The sequence below is a fragment of the Macaca fascicularis genome, chromosome 4 (genome assembly GCF_037993035.2).
Source record: "Macaca fascicularis isolate 582-1 chromosome 4, T2T-MFA8v1.1".
NCBI classification, from domain to species: domain Eukaryota; kingdom Metazoa; phylum Chordata; class Mammalia; order Primates; family Cercopithecidae; genus Macaca; species Macaca fascicularis.
Genome location: NC_088378.1, coordinates 135,927,686 through 135,947,748, shown reverse-complemented (window position 1 = coordinate 135,947,748; position 20,063 = coordinate 135,927,686). Strand labels below are relative to the sequence as shown.

At 47.6% G+C, this 20,063-nt stretch overlaps 1 protein-coding gene across 11 annotated transcripts in view; it reads left to right on the top strand.

The window, feature by feature from the left end:
- The window catches only part of ARMC12 (armadillo repeat containing 12), a 32,420-nt gene extending 20,264 nt beyond the window's left edge, over nucleotides 1–12,156 (top strand). For 8 of the 11 annotated variants that reach the window (XM_074038280.1, XM_074038275.1, XM_074038270.1 and 5 more), the window contains 4 exons: nucleotides 734–868; nucleotides 9,901–10,074; nucleotides 10,216–10,287; nucleotides 11,787–12,156. In XM_074038280.1, the coding sequence (XP_073894381.1) occupies nucleotides 776–868; nucleotides 9,901–10,074; nucleotides 10,216–10,287; nucleotides 11,787–12,119 (672 nt within the window). In that variant the 5' untranslated portion in view covers nucleotides 734–775 and the 3' untranslated portion in view covers nucleotides 12,120–12,156. Of the gene's footprint in view, nucleotides 1–347; nucleotides 522–733; nucleotides 869–9,900; nucleotides 10,075–10,215; nucleotides 10,288–11,786 lie in introns of all 11 variants that reach the window. The other 3 variants (XM_074038274.1, XM_005553212.5, XM_074038273.1) reach the window with 2 other exon arrangements.
- Nucleotides 12,157–20,063: the final 7,907 nt, after the last annotated feature.

Below are 20,063 nucleotides of genomic sequence, written 5' to 3'. Positions count from 1 at the left end.
TGGGCGAATCATGAGGTCAGGAGCTTGAGACCAGGAGCTCGAGACCATCCTGGCTAACACGGTGAAACCCCGTCTCTACTAAAAAATACAAAAAAATTAGCTGGGCGTGGTGGCAGGCACTTGAAGTCCCAGCTACTCAGGAGGCTGAGGCAGGAGAATGGCATGAACCCAGGAGGCAGAGCTTGCAGTGAGCCGAGATCGCGCCACTGTACTCCAGCCTGGGTGACGGAATGAGACTCTGTCTCAAAAAAAAAAAAAAAAAAGAAAGAAAAGGCAAGACAGCCTTGTCCCCAGGTCCCTGTCCCCCACTTCCCAACCCCATTCTTTCATCACTTCTGAGTCCACAGCCTGAACTGGGCTGGGGTGGCTGTCTAGGCCTGGCAGTCGAACGAGAGCGGCACGGGCGGGACTCGGGTGAGCTCCGGAGGCTCCTCAACTCTTTGGAGTGCAAACAGGATGAGTACGCCAAGAGCATGATCCTGCACAGTATCACTCGCTGTGTGTACTTGCTGGAGGCTGAGGTGAGGGAAGGGAAGCAGGAGGTCCCCCCTAGCCGGCCCGGCCCCTGGGGGTTACGGCCGATCCCTGCCCCTGGAATGGCCAGACTGTATCCTGGGACCTCTCTCTGGCTGAGAGTGGGAGGGGTATGCTGAGGGATCTTGGTGACGTGGGGGTCAGTGGGCCCAGAACACCCGCTTCTCCTGCGTCTTCCATCTCTCCCCACGTACTCCAGGCCTCTGCTTGTACTACGGATGACATCGTGTTGCTGGGCTACATGCTGGATGACAAGGACAACAGTGTCAAAACCCAAGCTCTGAATACACTTAAAGCTTTCTCTGGCATCAGAAAATTCAGGCTTAAAATCCAGGTGAGCCTAGGGATGAGTGGTGGGGCTCGCAGGATGCCTATAGTCCTTAAGTCCTTTAATTGCCATAGGATAAATGGGCATGTTCCAGAAGTTTGTTTGGGTGTGAATTTGTAACCCAGAAATAGGTGGGAAAACGGTGGTCAGATTCCCAGCAGGGTCATGAAGGCCTTTGAATTTCAGGATGAAACTGAATTGAGGCACTAGTGGTATCTCTCCACCCCAAATAGAAGGACCCCCGCTACCCCACAAGCTCCCTGCTACTGCCACTGCCACGTTTTTCTGACACCAACCAATTCCCAACACTGGCTGGGTGTTCAACAATTCAATTCAGTTCAGACACTATCCATAGTTAGAGCAGACCTCACAGGTTAAGTGCTGAGTCCCCCAAGACTTCCCCCCAACTTCAGGTACCAGTCATAGGTCTGACTTCCGACTGGCCCACTGTGAATTCGGGGGTTCCCACAACTCCCTTTTTAGATTTAGTAATTTGCTAAAATGGCTCCCAGAACTCAGGAAAGTACTTTACTTACTGCTACTGTTTTTCTTTTTTTTTTTTTTTTTTTTTTTTTTTGAGACGGAGTCTAGCTCTGTTGCCCAGGCTGGAGTGCAGTGGCCGGATCTCAGCTCACTGCAAGCTCCGCCTCCCGGGTTCACGCCATTCTCCTGCCTCAGCCTCCCGAGTAGCTGGGAGTACAGGCGCCCGCCACCTCGCCCGGCTAATTTTTTTTTGTATTTTAGTAGAGACGGGGTTTCACCGTGTTAGCCAGGATGGTCTCGATCTGAACTCGTGATCCGCCCGTCTCGGCCTCCCAAAGTGCTGGGATTACAGGCTTGAGCCACCGCGCCCGGCCGCTACTGTTTTTCAATAAAGGACACAACTCAGGAACAGCCAAATGGAGGAGACACATAGGGCAGGGTGTCAGGGACGGAGCTTCCAGGCCTGTTCCCAGACCAAACTGAGGGTCGGGCTGCTATTGCTCGTGGCCCAATAACGAGATGCAGATGAACTGGGGAGGAAGAGAGTTTTTATTTCTGTAACCGGTTACAGGGAGAAGGCCTGGACATTATCGCCAGACCAACTCAAAATTACAAAGTTTTTCAGAGCTTGTTACCTTCTAAGCTATATGTCTATGTGTAAGTGTGCATTTATCTAAAGACATAAGTGATTAACTTCTTTTAATCTATAACTAAGGTCTGAGTCCTAAAGACCTTCCTCTGAAGCCTCAGTAAATTTACTTAATCTAAATGGGTCCAGGTGCTGAGGTGATTACCCTTATTTTGTTTCCTGCTAAATGAAGGAGTTTTGAGGAATTCCTTCAGACCCCCAATAAACTTGTTTGTGGAGGCCTGGGGAGCTTCCTCAGACCCCCAGTAAAACTTGTTTAATCCTGAATGGGTCCCATTAAGAATTCCTTCATTATTTTGTCATGCTTTAAGGTCCAGGAAAGGCCTAAGCAAAACTCTTGGTGGGCTTTTGTTACATCCCAGCCTTTGTGTAACGGTACTGGCTTTTAACATTTAACTTAACCACGCAGTCAGCACTGAAACAGTTGTTATGGAGGCCTGCCACAGGCCCACTTCAGGAGCGCCCTGCTGTTCCCAGTACCTCCACGTGTTCAACAACCAGGAAGCTCTTTGAACTCCATTGATTAGAGGTTTTTATTATGTAGTCTTGATGAATTAAATCATGTCCAGCTGCTCACCCCTCCCCAGAAGTTGGGAGCGAAGCTGAAAATCCCAACCTTCTAATCATGCCTTGGTCTTTCTGGTAACCAGAAGCTATCCAAGGGCCCTGCCTGGAGTCACTTCATTAGCATAAGCTCTGTTGTGACCAAAAAGGGTTGGTTTGCAGTAACAAAGGACACTGCTGTCACTCAGGAAATTCCAAAGGTTTCAGGAGCTCTGTTCCTGGAACTAGGGACAAAGATCAGATGTATTTTTTATACTCCATCCCCTGTGGCTGTGTTAATCGGAGGTTGGTGTCAGGGCCACGGATACCTTCTCCATTTCTCCATAGAGAAAATGTAAAATACCACATGTCACTTCCCCCTTTCCCTGCTATTATACCCCCAAACTTATAGTATCCACACCCATCCTCCCTGCTTTCCTGCTGCTGCCATGAAAAAATGGCTTTCTCCTGGTCTGTGGCCAGTGATAGTCTCAATCCTGCCTCCCACCCCTTCCTTAAGGGCCTCTCTGATTGCTTATGCTCCCCGTCAGCACGCAGTAGGCTCCAACCCCTCCCATCTTACAAAGCATAAACCAAAAAACCTCTTCCTTGACCTCCACATCTCTTCCTGGCAAATAGTCTGTCTCTCCCAAATTAAAAACAAATGAAATACGTAAAACTCGCAAATATCGTATATGTGTAAGGTAGAAGGAATAACAATAAAACAGAACATGCCCAGGCCAAGAAATAGAGCACAGCCCCCTCCCCCATCTCAGCTGCCCCCACCAGAGGCAGTCATTGCCCTGCATTTTGTTTAGCAGTTCCGAATTTTCTTTGTAGTTTTACCATATATGTATGTATCCTTGCACATTCTAGCAGGGCACAGCAGATAATAAAGAGGTAAAATATAGTCTGGTATGTTTTTAAGCTTCATGTACATGCAAGTAGATGGTTTCTGTTCTGTGGTTGGGCAGCTCTGCCTCCTTCTTTTTTTTTTTTTTTTTTTTTTGAGGCAGGTCTCATTCTGTTGCTCAGGCTAGAGTGTAGTGGCGCGATGTTGGCTCACTGCAGCCTTGACTTCCTGGGCTCAAGCAATCCTCCACCTCAGCCCCACTAGTAGCTACGATTACAGGTGTGCACCACCATGCCTGGCTAATTTTTGTATTTTCTGTAGAGACGGGGCCTCACTATGTTTCTCAGGCTGGCCCTGAACTCCTGGGCTCAAGGGATCCTCCCGCCTGGGTCTCTTTCACCGCTCTGTGGCAGTCTCTTTCGTGACACTCTGCCACTTGCCCGTTGGTAGACATTTGCATTGTTTCCAGGTGCTTGTCACACTCACATTATGCTGTGAACATTCTTGTGTTCATTTCCCTGTGTGCCTGAGAGGATTACAGGGTGTGTACGCAGGAGTGGAATGGTTTGGTCAAAGGGTATGCCCAACTTTTCCAGGAGGGTGGTATCCATTTTCACCCCACCAGCCCTGCACGAGTTTTCTGTTGTGTCATAACCTCACTAACATTTGATAATTTCGCGTTTTTTTTTTTTTTTAAGACAGAGTCTTGCTCTGTTGCCCAGGCTGGAGTGCAGTGGCATGATCCCGGCTCACTACAACCTCTGCCTCCCAGGTTCAAGCAATTCTTGTGCCTCAGCTTCCAGAGTAGCTGGAATCACAGGCGTGCACCACCACGCCTGGCTAATTTTTTTGTATTTTAGTAAAGACAGGGTTTCACCATGTTGACCGGGCTGGTCTCAAACTCCTGGCCTCAAGTGATCTGCCTGTCTGGGCCTCCCAAACTGCTGGGATTACAGATATGAGCCACCGTGTGTGATCCACATTTTACTTTTTGGTATCAAACTTTTTTGGGGAAAAACTTCTCTTTACATGTATCCTCAAAATATGCACAACTATGATATATCAATAAAAGCAAACACACAAAAGAATAAAAACAGATTGAGAAACAAACAGAAAAATATACCTGGAGAGATCTCTGCTTGCTGCCTTATCCCTCAGCCTTCTCAAGTGCAGTGGTGCGATCTTGGCTCACTGCAACCTCCACCTCCAGGACTCAAGTGATCCTCCCACCTCAACCTCCCTAGTAGCTGGGATTACAGGCATGCATCAATACCCCGGCTAATTTTTGTACTTTTTGTAGAGGTGGGGTTTTGCCATGTTGTTCAGGCTGGTCTCAAACTCCTGAGCTCAAGTGATCCACCCGCCTCAGCCTCGCAAAGTGCTGGGATTGCAGGTGTGAGCCACCACGCCTGGTCAGGTTGTGATTCTCAAGCATATTATAATCACCTGGAGAGCTTGTTAAAAGCAAATATTTTGGCTGGGCATGGTGGTTCAAGCCTGTAATCCCAGCACTTTGGGAGGCTGAGTTGGGCAGATCACCTGAGGTCAGGAGTTCGAGACCAGCCTGGCCAACGTGGTGAAACTGTCTCTACTAAAAATACAAAAATTAGCCAGGCGTGGTGGCGGGTGCCTGTAATCCCAGCTACCCGGGAGACTGAGGGAGGAGAATCACTTGAACCCGGGAGACGGAGGCTTACAGTGAGCCAAGATAGCACCGTTGCACTCTAGCCTGGGCCACAGAACGAGACTCCATCTCAAAAAACAAAAAACAAAAAACAAAACAAAGATTTTGGGACTGCATGCCCAGAGAGTTCAGTTCAACAGGAGAACTTTTTCACAAATCCCCCAGGAAATTCTGATGCAGGCAGCCTGAGCCCCTTTCTTCCTTTTCTCCAGTGTGTTTTTCCTGAGGGCCTGACCCCTGGTTTCTTTTCAGGTGAAAGTAGTTACTCCTTGGTCTAAATTTCCATCTAGCTGTGCCCTTCTGGATCTCTGCAGCCTGTGGGCTCCCCTGCCTTCCCCATGGCCAGCTGCTACTAGGCATATCCACTTAGATGCCCTCCAAGTTCTCTAACCCAACATATCCAAAATGGAGCTCACCCCATTCCCTAAATCAGCCCACTCTCTCTAGGGGGCTCTTGGACCATCAGGCTCTTTGGGTCTGCCTCAAGGCTCTCAGCATAAAGTGCATGATTGGCGATGGGCTGCACCTCCTTGCCCTAACCCCAGCAATGTACAATGCATGCTTTGCGCTCTCACATGCTCCCCTGCTGCTGTTCCCTCATTCTAAAACCCTGTCCCAGACTTGCTGACTCCCGCCTGTCCTGCAGGTCTCCACGGTTTTTGAGGGGTAGGGGAAGGGAAGAGCAGGGTACTGATGGGAGTGCTCACTTCCACTCCAGAACTCTGCTTACTTCTTACATGGCTCATAAAGGTGCAGCTCGTGAGGTTACCTGTCTTTGGTAATACCTCTAGGTCTAAGCATCTTACTTTTTTTTGAGACGGAGTTTCGCTCTTGTTGCCCAGGCTGGAGTGCAATGGCGCGATCTCGGCTCACCGCAACCTCCGCCTCCTGGATTCAAGCGATTCTCCTGCCTCAGCCTCCCAAGTAGCTGGGATTACAGGCATGCGCCACCACACCCGGCTAATTTTTTGTATTTGTAGTAGAGGTAGGGTTTCTCCAAGTTGGTCAGGCTGATCCCAAACTCCCAAGCTCAGGTGATCTGCCTGCCTCGGCCTCGCAAAGTGCTGGGATTAAAGGCGTGAGCCACCGCGTCCTGCACGCATCTTGCATCCTAGGACCCAAGATCCCTTTATTCACTCAATAAATGTAATATTGAACACTTTGTGCCAACACGCTCTCTAAGTACAGGAGAGAAAGCAGTAAACAGAACAGGGAAGATCCCTGTGCTTGTGGAATTTATATTCTAACATGGCAAGGCAAGCAATACACAAATAAGTAAAATATATAGTGTGTTTCATGTGGTAAGTGCCATGGAGTAAAATAAAAGTTGGGGAGTGGATAAAGGAGACTGGGTAGGGGTGATGTAGTTTTCAAGAAGAAAATCTTGAATCCAGGAGGCCTGTAATCCCAGCTACTCAGGAGGCTGAGGAAGGAGAATCACTTGAACCCAGGAGGTAGAGGTTGCAGTGAGCCGAGATCACGACACTGCATTCCAGCCTGTGTGATGGGAGTGAGATTCCATCTCAAAAAAAAAAAAAAAGGGAGAAGAAAATCTCTTGGGATGTTGGGCTTGGTGAAGAGTTCATGACACCAAAAGCATGATTTATAAAAGGAAACTCAATACATTGGACTTTATTAAAATTAAAAACATTTGCTCCATGAAAGATCCTGTTAAGAGGATGAAAAAAGCTGCAGACTGGGAGAGTATATTTGTTTTTTTGTTGTTTTTTTGTTTGTTTGAGATGGAGTCTTGCTCTGTCACCCAGGCTGGAGTGCAGTGGAGTGATTTCGGCTCACTGCAACCTCCGCCTCCTGGGTTCACACCATTCTCCTGCCTCAGCCTCCTGAGTAGCTGGGACTACAGCCATGCACCACCACGCCTGGCTAATTTTTGTATTTTTAGTAGAGATGGGGTTTCACCATGTTGGCCAGGATAGTCTCAGTCTCTTGACCTCATGATCTGCCTGCCTTGACCTCCCAAAGTGCTGGGATTAGAGGTTTGAGCCACCGTGCCTGGCTGGGGGAGTAGATTTGAAAATCGCATATCTGATAAAGGACTCAGCTAAATTATATCAAGTCCTTTCAAAACTGAATATTAGGCTGGGCATGGTGTATCATGAGGTCAGGGGTTTGAGACCAGCCTGGCCAGCATGGTGAAACCCCGTCTCTACTAAAAATACAAAAACTAGCCAGGTGTGATGGTGGGCACCTGTAATCCCAGTTACTCAGGGGACTGAGATAGGAGAATCACTTGAACCTAGGAGGTGGAGGTTGCAGTGAACTGAGATCACGCCACTGCATTCGAGCCTGGGTGACAGAGTGAGACTACGTCTAAAAACAAAAACAAAAACAACCCTGAATGTTAAAACAAGCAGTCCAATTAGGAAATGGGCAAAAGACATGAACAGATATTTCACTGAAGAGAATATATGGATGGCAAATAAGCACATGAAACCATGTGTAATATCACCAGCCATTAGGGAAATGCAGTGAAGACCACGCTGAGATATTACTGTGCACCTATTAGAAGATCTAAAATCAAAATTAGTGACAATACCAAATGCTGGCAAAGATATAGAAAAACTGGATCTTTCCTATATTGCTGGTGGGAATATAAAATGGTAGAGCAGCCACTCTGGAAAATAGTTTGGCAGTTTCTTTCAGAACTAAACATACATTTACCAACCAGCAGTTGAAATCTTGAGCATTTATCCTAGAGAAATGAAAACTTACATCTGCACAAAAACCAGTACACGATTGTTGATAGCAGTTTTATGTGGAATAGACCCAAACTGGAAACAACCAAAAATGTCTGTCAATAGGTGAATAAACAAACTGGTATAGCCATTACCATGGAATGCTACTTAGTAATAAAAATAAAAACGTAATATTGATATGCACAACAACTTGGATGGCTCTCAAGGGCATTATGCTGAGTGAAAAAAGCCGATCTCAAATGATCACATAAAGTGTGATTTCATTTATATAATATCCTCAAACTTAAAGGGTCATATATAGAGATGGAAAACACAAGTGGTTGCTTGGGCTTTGGGCTGGGGGAGCAGGTGGGAGTGACTCTAAAGGGGTCTCTTGACAGAGATCTTTGTGGCAATGGGACAGTTCTGGTGGGATAATCTGTTGGCTGCAGTTGTGGTTACACAAATATATGCATGTGCTGAAATGACATAGAACTATGCACACATATTGCACCAACACCAATTTCTTAGTTTTGAAATTGTACTATAATGCAAGATATGACCATAGAGGGGAACTGGGTGAAGAGCACTGGGACCTCGCTGTACTATTTTTGCAACTTCCTGTAAATTTATAATCATTTCAAAATAAAGGCCGGGCGCAGTGGCTCATGCCTTGTAATCCCAGCACTTTGGGAGACCGAGGTGGGCGTATTACCTGAGGTCAGGAGTCCAAGACTAGCCTGGCCAACATGGCGAAACCCCGTCTCTACTAAAAATACAAAAATTAGTTGAGCAAGGTGGTGTACACCTGTAATCCCAGCTACTCAGGAGGCTGAGGCAGGAGAATCGCTTCTACCCGGAAGGCGGAGGTTGCAGTGACCCGAGATGGCACCACTGCACTCCAGCCTGGGCAACAGAGTGAGACTGTCTCAAAATAAATAAATAATAAAAAACAAAATTTAAAAAACGAAAATGTGTGTTACACATGACAATGCTATAGAGAAAAATAAAATAACAGTGGGGGGTGGTAAGGAAGGCTGGGATGGGGGTGGTTAGAGAAGGCCTTACTGAGAAGGTAACATTTTAATGAAGTCTTAAAGGAGGTGTGAGAGTGAGTTGTGAGTCTCTGGGGATAGAGTGTGCTAAGCAGAGAGCACAGCCTACGCAAACACCCTAAGACAGGTGTGTACCTGGCATGCTCACAGAATGTGTAAGAGGCCATTGTGATGGGAACCTTGGTCATGAGGGAGAGAAGAGAAGATGGAGTCCAAGAAATAGTAGGGAGAGCAGGGCAGATCACATTGGACCGTATGCCACTGTAAGGACTTTAGCTTTTACGCTGAATGAAATGGGGGCTCTTGAGCAGAGGAGTGACATGTCTAACATGTCAGCTGCTCTGAAAGTAGATGCAGAATGGAAGCAGGGAGACAGGAGGCTATTGCAGAAATCCCAGTGAGATGCCAGTGGCTTGAAAGAGGGTGGTAGAAGTTGGGGTGAGGAGAAGTGGCTTGAATTTTGATAGATTTTGAAGGTAGTGCCTACAGGATTTTCTGAAGGATTGGAAAAGGAGTGTGAGAGAAAGAAAGGAGTTGAATCCAACAATTTTTGGCACGAGCCACTGGAAGGAAAGTGTAACCCATAGCTGAGACAGGGAAAGCTATAGAAGGAGCAGGTCTGGGGATGGGGGAGCATGTTAACTCTGAGAACTCTGTTAGACATTCAGGGAGAAAAGTGGAATTGGCAGCTGCATATATGAGTCTGGAGTTCAGGGGAGGGGTAACATAGCTGGAGCTAGAGACATAAAGGGGAGAATCACTAGCATGTGGATTGTATTTAACACTGTGAGTCTGGATGATACCGGTACAGGAGTGAGGAAGGTAGAAAAGAGGAGGTTGGGCAGAAGAGCTAGGAAAGAAGTCTGTTAAAAAAAAAAAAAAAAAAAAAAAGCCAAATAAAGAATTTCAAGGTGTGGGAGTGGGTCACTGGGTCAAATGATGTTGAGAGTTAGGGAGAATTGTCTATTGAGTTTGGCCCAGGGGACATCCATGGGGAGAGTGAAGAGTAAAGTCAGATACTGGGATAGTGGTGATCACCTGTAAAAGTAAGCCCTTTTGTTCTCCCCCACCCCAGGAACACTCCATCAAAGTACTCGAACTGATCTCCACCATCTGGGACACAGAATTGCACATTGCGGGCCTCAGACTCCTCAACAACCTTCCGCTGCCCGACTATGTGCATCCACAGCTGCGACGGGTGATGCCTGCCTTGATGGAGATCCTGCAGTCAGACTACATCCTGGCACAGGTGCCTGAGGACCATGGCCAAGGCCCTGCCTTGCTGACCAGCCCTAGCACAGCACTTAGAGAGAGGAGCAGAGGTTCATGTCTTCCTTGCTCAGGCTCAGACTCACCTGCCTTCTCATGCTTTACTCTTTCCTTTATTCAGGTGCAAGCCGTACGACTGCTGAGCTACCTGGCACAGAAGAATGACCTTCTCTATGACATTCTCAACTGCCAGGTGAGAAAGAAATTGAAGAGGGGCTGATGAATGGCAACTCAGGTATAGGGGGAGGGAAGAATCATAGCATCTCCAGACAGATTTACCCCTGATGAGTTGTTTTAGTTATCTTCCTGCCTCTGCACTAAATGCATTGAAAATCATCCCTGTTCTGTTCCCTGCAGTAGAAGGAGATGCCATTTTGTTGGGAGAGGGATTCCCTTTTTTTTTTTTTTTTTTTTTTTTTGAGACCGAGTCTTACTCTGTCGCCCAGGCTGGAGTGCAGTGGCGCGATCTCAGCTCACTGCAAGCTCCGCCTCCCGGGTTTGTGCCATTCTCCTGCCTCAGCCTCCCGAGTAGCTGGGACTACAGGCGCCCATCAGCACGCCCAGCTAATTTTTTGTATTTTTAGTAGAGATGGGGTTTCACCGTGTTAGCCAAGATGGTCTCGATCTCCAGACCTCATGATCTGCCCACCTCGGCCTCCCAAAGTGCTGGGATTACAGGCGTGGACCACTGCGCCTGGCTGGGATTCCCCTTTGAGGAGTTTCCTGAACTCTGAGAGTTAGGGACACAGGAGACAAAACAAAAGTTAATGTAGGTATTTTAATATTGGGGGGAAATTACTATGGTAAAGAGCCTTATTAGGGATAGAAAAAGTTACTCTGTGATAATCAGTGGTTCAGTTCACCAGAACAGTAGGGCAACTCGAAACTTGTATGCACCTAATAACATAGCCTCAAAATATATATGACAAAAATTGAGGCCGGGCGCGGTGGCTCACACCTGTAATCCCAGCACTTTGGGAGGCCGAGGCGGGCGGATCACAAGGTCAGGAGATCGAGACCACGGTGAAACCCCGTTTCTACTAAAAATACAAAAAATTAGCCGGGCGCGGTGGCGGGCGCCTGTAGTCCCAGCTACTCAGGAGGCTGAGGCAGGAGAATGGCGTGAACCCGGGAGGCGGAGCTTGCAGTGAGCCGAGATTGCGCCACTGCACTCCAGCCTGGGCGACAGAGCGAGACTCTGTCTCAAAAAAAAAAAAAAAAAAAAAAAAAAATTGAAAGGAGAAATTGACAAATATACCACTACAGTGGGAGATTTGGAATATTTTTACCACTCTGGCAGCAACTGATAGATTAAAAAACCAAAACTAGTGAGGATATACTCTTAGTGAATAACACAAATAAGCTTGAGCCATTAGACATACCCAGAACAGTCTACAAGGATTAAATGCACAGCCCTCTCAAGCGCACACACAATATTTAAGAAGTTACACACTAAGCCTTAAAGTTTGTCTCAACAAATTTTCCAGAATGAATATTATCATATCTTTTTTTTTTTTATCACAAGGCAATTAAGTTAGAGGATAATAATGAAAGAAAAACTAAAATATTACTACATACCTGAGTCTGAAATTTAGGCATGTTTGGGAGTTTAGGCAATAGGAGTATACAAGAACAAGAATTTTATAACTTGCCTAGGAGTTTATTCTCATTTTTTCTCTATTCCCATCACAGGTTCACTCCAACTTCCTAAACCTGTTCCAGCCCACACAGCCAGGGAGTCTCCTGTATGAGGTACTGGTGTTTGCTGAGCGGCTGAGTGAGGGCCGGAACGCACCCCACTACCGCGCGGTGAAATGGCATTACAACGAACAGTCCCTGCATGAATCCCTCTTTGGGGAAGAGTCGCGACTGGCAGACCGACTGCTTGCCCTGGTCATCCACCCTGAGGAGGATGTTCAGATCCAGGCATGCAAGGTCATTGTCAGCCTGCAGTATCCCCAGGACTTGAGATCCCGGCCCTCCTCCTGCCAGCCCAGTCGTTCATACTTTAAAAACACGGAATAAAATTAAGGAGAGCCAATAAATGAGTATGGGATAGAAACTTGAAGTTTCCTGAAGTTTGATTGTCTGTCGGTGGCCTTCCAGGGCTGGATGGAGATTTCATTCAGCATAACTTCTGCTCCAGAGTGTGGCACAGCATGGGCTTATCTCCCAAAGCACATCCCCGCTTCGATGTTTGGGGGACTGGCTCCCCTCTCCTCCCTCCCTTCCTCTCTCTCTCTCTCTCTTTCTTCTTTCTTTTTCTTTCGATGGAGTCTTGCTCTGTTGCCCAGGCTGGAGTGCAATGGCACAATCTTGGCTCACTGCAACCTCCGCCTCCTGGGTTCACACCATTCTCCTGCCTCAGCCTCCTGAGTAGCTGGGACTACAGGCGCCCACCACCACGCCCAGTTAATTTTTGTATTTTTAGTAGAGATGGGGTTTCAGCATGTTGGCCAGGCTGGCTCTTGCTGCTTTTCAAATCAGTGTGGAGCCATTGCTTTCAGGGGGTTGGAAGAAGGCAGGCTTGGGGATTGAAGCCAAAGATAATCAACAGGATACAGGATAGCATTGGGTTAATTAGGATGGGCGAGGCTATGCCACAGTAACAACACTCGCACCTCAGTGGCTTAAACATGGCAAAGGCTAATTCTTGTTTACACTGCATGCCCATTGCAGATCAGCAGTGGGGGTGGAAGGGCAGGCCTCTGCTTCACAACATCCTCACACAGAGACCCAGGCTGAGGGAGGCTTCTTCATTGTGTTTCTACAACTATTACAGAAGGACAGGTTACGTGGCAGTGATAAATGTCATCACTTCTGCTCACATCTCATTAGCCAAAGGGAGTAAGGAAGATCATTCTTTCCACGTGTCCAAGCAAGAACTGATGATACTTGGTGACAGCATTAATGACAGAGATCTGGGGCATACTGGGTCAGAAAGGGAGCTCTGGAATCAGAGTGCTATCTTGAAGTCCCAGCTCTGTCACTTACTAACTGTGTGACCTCAGGGAAGCCATTAAACCTATTCAAGCTTCAGGCCCCTCATCTGTCAAATGCATATAATAATAGTACTGATTTCATGAGGCTGTTGGGAAAAAGAAAGGGGGATTGTATGAGTTAAAGAATGTAAGCCACAGTGTTCTGCATGCATTCCTCAAAGATGGGTTCTGAGGAGCTATGAAATCATCACTGAGAAAGCCGGGCGCGGTGGCTCACGCCTGTAATCCCAGCACTTTGGGAGGCCGAGGCGGGCAGATCACCTGAGATTGGGAGTTTGAGACCAGCCTGACCAACATGGAGAAACCCTGTCTCTACTAAAAATACAAAATTAGCCAGGTGTGGTGGCACACGCCTGTAATCCCAGCTACTTGGGAAGCTGCAGCAGGAGAATTGCTTGAACCCAGGAGGCAGAGGTTGCAGTGAGCCGAGATTGCACCATTGCACTCCAGCCTGGGCAACAACAGTGAAACTCCATCTCAAAAAAAAAAAAAAAAAAAAAGAAATCATCCCTGGGGAGGTCCTTGGAGAGTGTTGCCTCCAGCGTTTCTCCAGTCTCTTCAGGTTATAGGCACTGGGGAGTCCTGAAGTCCTCCATGAAGCACCCTGAAAAGTCATTGAAACTTAAGCTTTGGAAACCAGAACAATGGTGTGAGGAATATAACGCCATAACCACGAAGTTTCCTGAAACAAGAAGACTGTCAAACCAAATATGGTCACCTGGCCCTTATTCATTGTTTTATCTGTGAATCCTTGCTGGGAAACAGTAGGGATTGCTAATGGTTTAAGAAAATGCTAGGCCGGGCGCAGTGGCTCAAGCCTGTAATCCCAGCACTTTGGGAGGCCGAGACGGGCGGATCACGAGGTCAGGAGATCGAGACCATCCTGGCTAACACGGTGAAACCCCGTCTCTACTAAAAAAATACAAAAAACTAGCCGGGAGAGGTGGCGGGCGCCTGTAGTCCCAGCTACTCAAGAGGCTGAGGCAGGAGAATGGCGTAAACCCGGGAGGTGGAGCTTGCAGTGAGCTGAGATCCGGCCACTGCACTCCAGCCTGGGCGACAGAGCGAGGCTCCATCTCAAAAAAAAAAAAAAAGAAAATACTATGTGAGAGAAACCTAATGTTGGAGCTATTCCCAGCCTGAGTCTGCTCAATCTAGGACAAAGAAGGTGGTCCAGCCACGGGCTCCTGGTGTTCTTCAGAAGTAGGATTTGAAAACCAGTCTCGTCCAGGACCAACCCTGGCATGGAAAACAAGCCCAAAAAGGAAAAGTGACTTGCTCAAGGTCACATGACTGGTCTAGGGCAGAAATAGGATTAGAACCTCCTACTACTGAGCTTTTCTTTTCCCCTCACATGCTTTGATCCAAGCCCCCTAAGAGTGGGTCATGGATTCTAAGCCAAAACCTATGGAAATTGAGGAGGATCTTGATGCTTCTGGATTTTAGAGGCCAGTTTAGGACTGAAGTACTTAAGGAAATCTGTCACCACTTAATCCCTGGCCCAAGGTCATATCACTCAGGTGGAATAGGGAGGGTGTTTCTTGATGAAGATGGGCTGATGGGAAAGAGCCAGAGCCTATAGAGAGGCCAGCCCCGTCACTGTCTCCCAGAATGAGTGGGCAGTCACTACCAGATCTGAATCAGCACCCCTTGTCTCCCTCCTGAGTTCAGGCCTGAGGCTGCTCCTTCTTGCTGCTGGATACACTGCAGCCACCCCAGTGGAACTTGTCCAATGCCAGCATTGCCTTTCGACCAGCTCCATGTGTGCCCGTGTCACCAACAAGGTGTTGGGCATCACTTTCAAATTCTCCTCCCCACCACATCCACCTCGTTCCCCCATTTCCATTGCTACTGCCCTGTCCTCCACATCAGGACTTGCCTACTTTTTTTTTTTTTTCTTTTTTTTTGAGACAGGGTCTCACTCTGTCTCCCAGGCTAAAGTGCAAACACGGCTCACTGCAGCCTCAACCTCCCAGGCTCATGTGATCCTCCCACCTCAGCCTCCTTGGGTAGCTGGGACTACAGGAATGTGCCACCGTGCCCAGCTAATCGTTTGTATTTTTTTGTAAAGACAAGGTTTTGCACGTTTCCCAGGCTGGTCTCAAACTCCTGGGCTCAAGCAATCCACCCTCCTCAGCCTCCCAAAGTGTTGGGATTACAGGTGTGAGCCACCACACTGGGCCTGACTCTTCCCCCTCCTGGTTTCCATCCTCTCCAGCCCTACACACTCCAGGCTAATTTTATAATCCCACATGGCACCATTCTCAAAAACCTTCAGGGGCTCCCCATTGCCATGGTGAAATCTTTCTCAGCCTCAAAGCAAAGTCATGTGATCTGATAGGTATAAATGTATTCTCAGCAAAAGGTTGAGTTTTGTCCTCAAAGATGTGGTCACTGGCCCCCCTTTTTTTTTTTTTTTTTTTTTTTGAGATGGAGTCTCGCTCTGTCGCCCAGGCTGGAGTGCAGTGGCCGGATCTCGGCTCACTGCAAGCTCCGCCTCCCGGGTTAATGCCATTCTCCTGCCTCAGCCTCCCGAGTAGTTGGGACTACAAGTGCCCGCCACCTCGCCTGGCTAGATTTTTTTTGTATTTTTGGTAGAGATGGGGTTTCACCGTGTTAGCCAGGATGGTCTCGATCTCCTGACCTCGTGATCCACCCGTCTCAGACTCCCAAAGTGCTGGGATTACAGGCTTGAGCCACCGCGCCCAGCTGGACCCCTTTTTTACATGACAAAACCAAATGAATTAGCTTTGCATTCAAGGCCCTTCACAATGTGATCCTCTTGCCTGCCTCAAGCCCACTGTGCCAAATCTCTGCTCCAGCCAAACTGGAGCAAACTAGTCATTGCTGCCCTAATCATACCATGTGTACTTTTGCTCCAAACGTGTTCTCTTTTTTTACTTTAAATTACTATTATAAAAAGAATATGCCTCCAAACTTTTTTTTTTCTTTTTTTGAGACAGAGTTTTGCTCTTGTTGTCCAGGTTGGAGTGCAATGGCACAATCTCGACTCACCGCAACCTCCGCCTCCCGGGTTCAAGCGATTCTCCCTCTCAGCCTCCCAAGTAGCTGGGATTACATGCATACGCCACCACACCCGGCTAATTTTGTATTTTTAGTAGAGACAGCATTTCTTCATGTTGGTCAGGCTGGTCTCAAACTCCCGACCTGAGGTGATCTGCCCGCCTCAGCCTCCAAAATGCTGGGATTACAGGCATGAGTCACTGCGCCCGGCCTACTTTTGATACAACTTTCCTGCTGCTTAGAGTGCTAGAATGGCCTTCCCTCTTCTTCCCACTGGACTGTGCCTTCTAGTGTCATCAACGTTGACGTCCCACTGCAGCCGAGATCTTTTTTCAAGCATACCAGCCTTTGGTGAATCCTGCAGCACTTCTCATCTGAACCTCTCACTTGGCATTTGGCAAATTAAAGCTTGAATCTTACATACTTTGTACTTTTATTCTTTTTTGAAGTAGGACATATGTTTTTGTTTGTTTGTTTGTTTGTTTGTTTGTTTTGAGACGGAGTCTCGCTCTGTTGCCCAGGCTGGAGTGCAGTGGCGTGATCTTGGTTCACTGCAACCTCTGCATCCCCCGGCGATTCTCCTGCCTCAGCCTCCTAAGTAACTAGGATTACAGGTGCCCATCACCATACCCAGCTATTTTTTTGTGTTGTTGAGATGGAGTCTTGCTCTATTGCCCAGGCTGGAGTACAGTGGCACAATCTTGGCCCACTGCAAACTCTGCCTCCCAGGTTCAAGCAATTCTTCTGCCTCAGCCTCCCAAAGTAGCTGGGATTATGGATGTGCACCATCATGCCTGGCTAAATTTTGTATTTTTAGTAGAGACCAGGTTTCACCATGTTGGCTAGGCTGGTCTTGAACTCCTGACCTCAAGCGATCTGCCTGCCTCGGCCTCACAAAGTGCTGGGATTATAGGTTTGAGCCACTGTACCCAGCCTGCCTGCAGTAGGACATACCTGACTGCTTATCAAAGCCTTGAAAAGGCTGCTCAGGGCAGGCACATGATAGCAATCGGCTGATGGTAATGAAAGGAATTGGCAGTGGGCAGATCAGATGGGAGTGGTGTATTAGTTATCTGTTGCCATGTAACAAATTATGAGAAAACTTGGTGTATCAGTCTGGGTCTGATCAAGAGAGAAACCGCATAGTAATTTAACAGGAAATTTGAATATGATTATTAAAACAGGGAATTGGAGTAACAAAGAATTGGTTAGTAAGGAGTTATGAGAACCCTATGGAATAATGAATAGCTGGCATGAGGTGCAGCTCCTACCTCCCAAGGCTGAGATATAGCACCAAAGAAAGAGGTATCCTCTCCCCACCCAAGACTGAGATCCAGACCCTGTTGAGTAGAGCACAGCCCACAGCTCACTAGGTGGCAGAAAAGTCACTGTACTGTCATGCCAGTGGAACTTGCCAGATATATGCCCTCTAGGATGCCAGGGAAAGCTCTTCCCCAGGGAGGTGTGGAACTAGAGACTTTCCACTACAGAGCTAACTGAGTGGGGTGCAGGGGAAGCTGCTGCTCACTGGGTCCTGTTGGTCTTCATGTGCTGCGGGAGCCGGCACTGGAGAACCTGTGGGTGCTGCAGGAGCCTGATGCAGGAGAAGCCACATGCACACAGGTGCTATGTGAGGCAGAAGTTGGAGCCATTCTGCTTACGCTACAGCCCAAGGTGGGCAGTGCCAGGAGAAGCTGCTAGCCTCTGGGTGTTGCTGGCTACTCCAGAAACTGAGCACTGAAAGCTGTTTGCACAGTAGGAGCTTGTCAATCAAGCACACTGGAACCAGGAAGCAAAAACCTCTTCCTCCCACAATGTCTCTCCAGCTCCCTTCCTCTTAGTCATTTAAATATCAATAAACATATGTTACCTCTCACAGGAATTTGAGAGCATCTTGACTGGGTGGTTCTGGCTCAGTCAAGCTGTGGTTACAGTTACGCTTTTGCCAAGGACTGTTGTTATTTGAAGGCTTGACTGGGGCTGGAGGATCCCCTTCCAAGACAGCACAGTTATGGGACTGACAAGTTGGTGCCAGCTGTTGGCAGGAGGCCTCAGTCTTCCTACACGTGGGCATCTCCACAGGGGTGTTTGAGAGTCTTCATGATGTAGCAGGACGAGCCACAGACAAAACTCCTTAGACACCGAGTTAAAGAAGGAAGGGGTTTATTCGGCCAGGAGCATTGGCAAGACTCCTGTCTCAAGAGCCGAGCTCCCTGAGTGAGCAATTCCTGTCCCTTTTAAGGGCTCACAACTCTTTAAGGGGGTCTGCGTGAGAGGGTTGCGATCAATTGAACAAGCAGGGGGCACGTGACTGGCTGCTGCATGCACTGGTAATTAGATCGGAACAAAATAGGATAGGGATTTTCACAGTACTTTTCTTTTCTTTTCTTTTCTTTTTTTTCTTTTTGAGACAAAGTCTGGCTCTGTCGCCCAGGCTGGAGTGCAGTGGCGCGATCTCAGCTCACTGCAACCACCGCCTCCCGGGTTCACACCATTCTCCTGCCTCAGCCTCCTGAGTAGCTGGGATTACAGGTGCCGCCATCATGCCCGGCTAATTTTTGTATTTTTTTTTTAAGTAGAGACGGGGTTTCACCATGTTCGCCAGGATGGTCTCGATCTCCTGACCTTGTGATCTGCCCGCCTCGGCCTCCCAAAGCGCTGGGATTACAGGAGTGAGCCACCACGCCCAGCCTCACGGTGCTTTTCTATACAATGTCTGTAATCTATAGATAACATAACTGATTAGGTCAGAGGTCGATTTTTAACTACTAGGCCCAGGGTGTGGCGCCGGGCTGTCTGCCCGTGGATTTCATTCCTGCCTTTTAGTTTTCACTTTTTCTTTCTTTGGAGGCAGAAATTGGGCATAAGACAATGTGAGGGGTGGTCTCCTCCCTTATTCCCCACCTTTGAGACTCTCACTCAATAGTGGGAGTTCTCACTTTCATTTTTACTACTCATGTCTTCTTGCAAGACAGATCGATAGTGATTCATATAGTACACTTGTGCTGAAGCATTTTGGTGAACTAAGGTAGTGATCAAGCTTTTTTATCATTTGAAGAAGTACAGGTAGCAAACAACGGGGCAGTAAGCAGGTTCCTATTACTATTATAACTCTTATTATAACAGTTTTAAATCCTCCTGGCGCTGGGAACCATTTTTCCAAACATGGCCCCAGGATCAAATCCATGCCACACTTGCACGGGCACATGTGCCAGTTTTGTCATATCTCTAACTATATCTTCAACTACTTGCCCTTGATTATGTATGTGTAGGCAGCAATTAGTAAGGTTAAATTTCCTACAGACCCCTCCTTCAGCTGCTAGCAAGTAGTCGAGAGCTAATCTACTTTGATAGATAGCATTTCTCATCTGAGTTTCTTGCCTGGCCAGAATAGTCAAGGCTCTGCCAGTTTTATTAGTGATTTTTTTTTTAAGACAGCTTGTAACCGTATGATTCGGTTGATCATGTAAATGGGGGTCCAACATCCCCACGAGCCATTTTGTGCCTAAGTAGCAGGCCTATAATATTGTATGATTCTCTCAGGGGGCCATTTATCATTTTTTCAATTTCCTATAGCTATGCTTCTCTTCTTGTGGGAAGCATAGACAGGGAAGCCCAGGAGTTCACCCGTTTTTATGGGCAGTAGGAAGAAAGATGGTTTAATAGTGCCGATAACACAACTACCTGCCCACTGGTCAGGTAATTTGGCATAAGCTCTATGCCCACATATCCAGTATAATCCAGTGGGGGCTGTCCAGTCCCAGTGGGACTCTGGGTGGGTCCACACGGTTTGCAACTTTGGGAATTTACTAAATGGATTTCTCTCTGTGTGATTTGAACTCCGCCAAGTGACTGTTTTTGTGGTACCATTGCACAGTTTCTGTCTCAGGCAACTAAGTCGTCCCACAGGGTTAGTAAATTCTTTTCCTTCTCTAGCTATGCA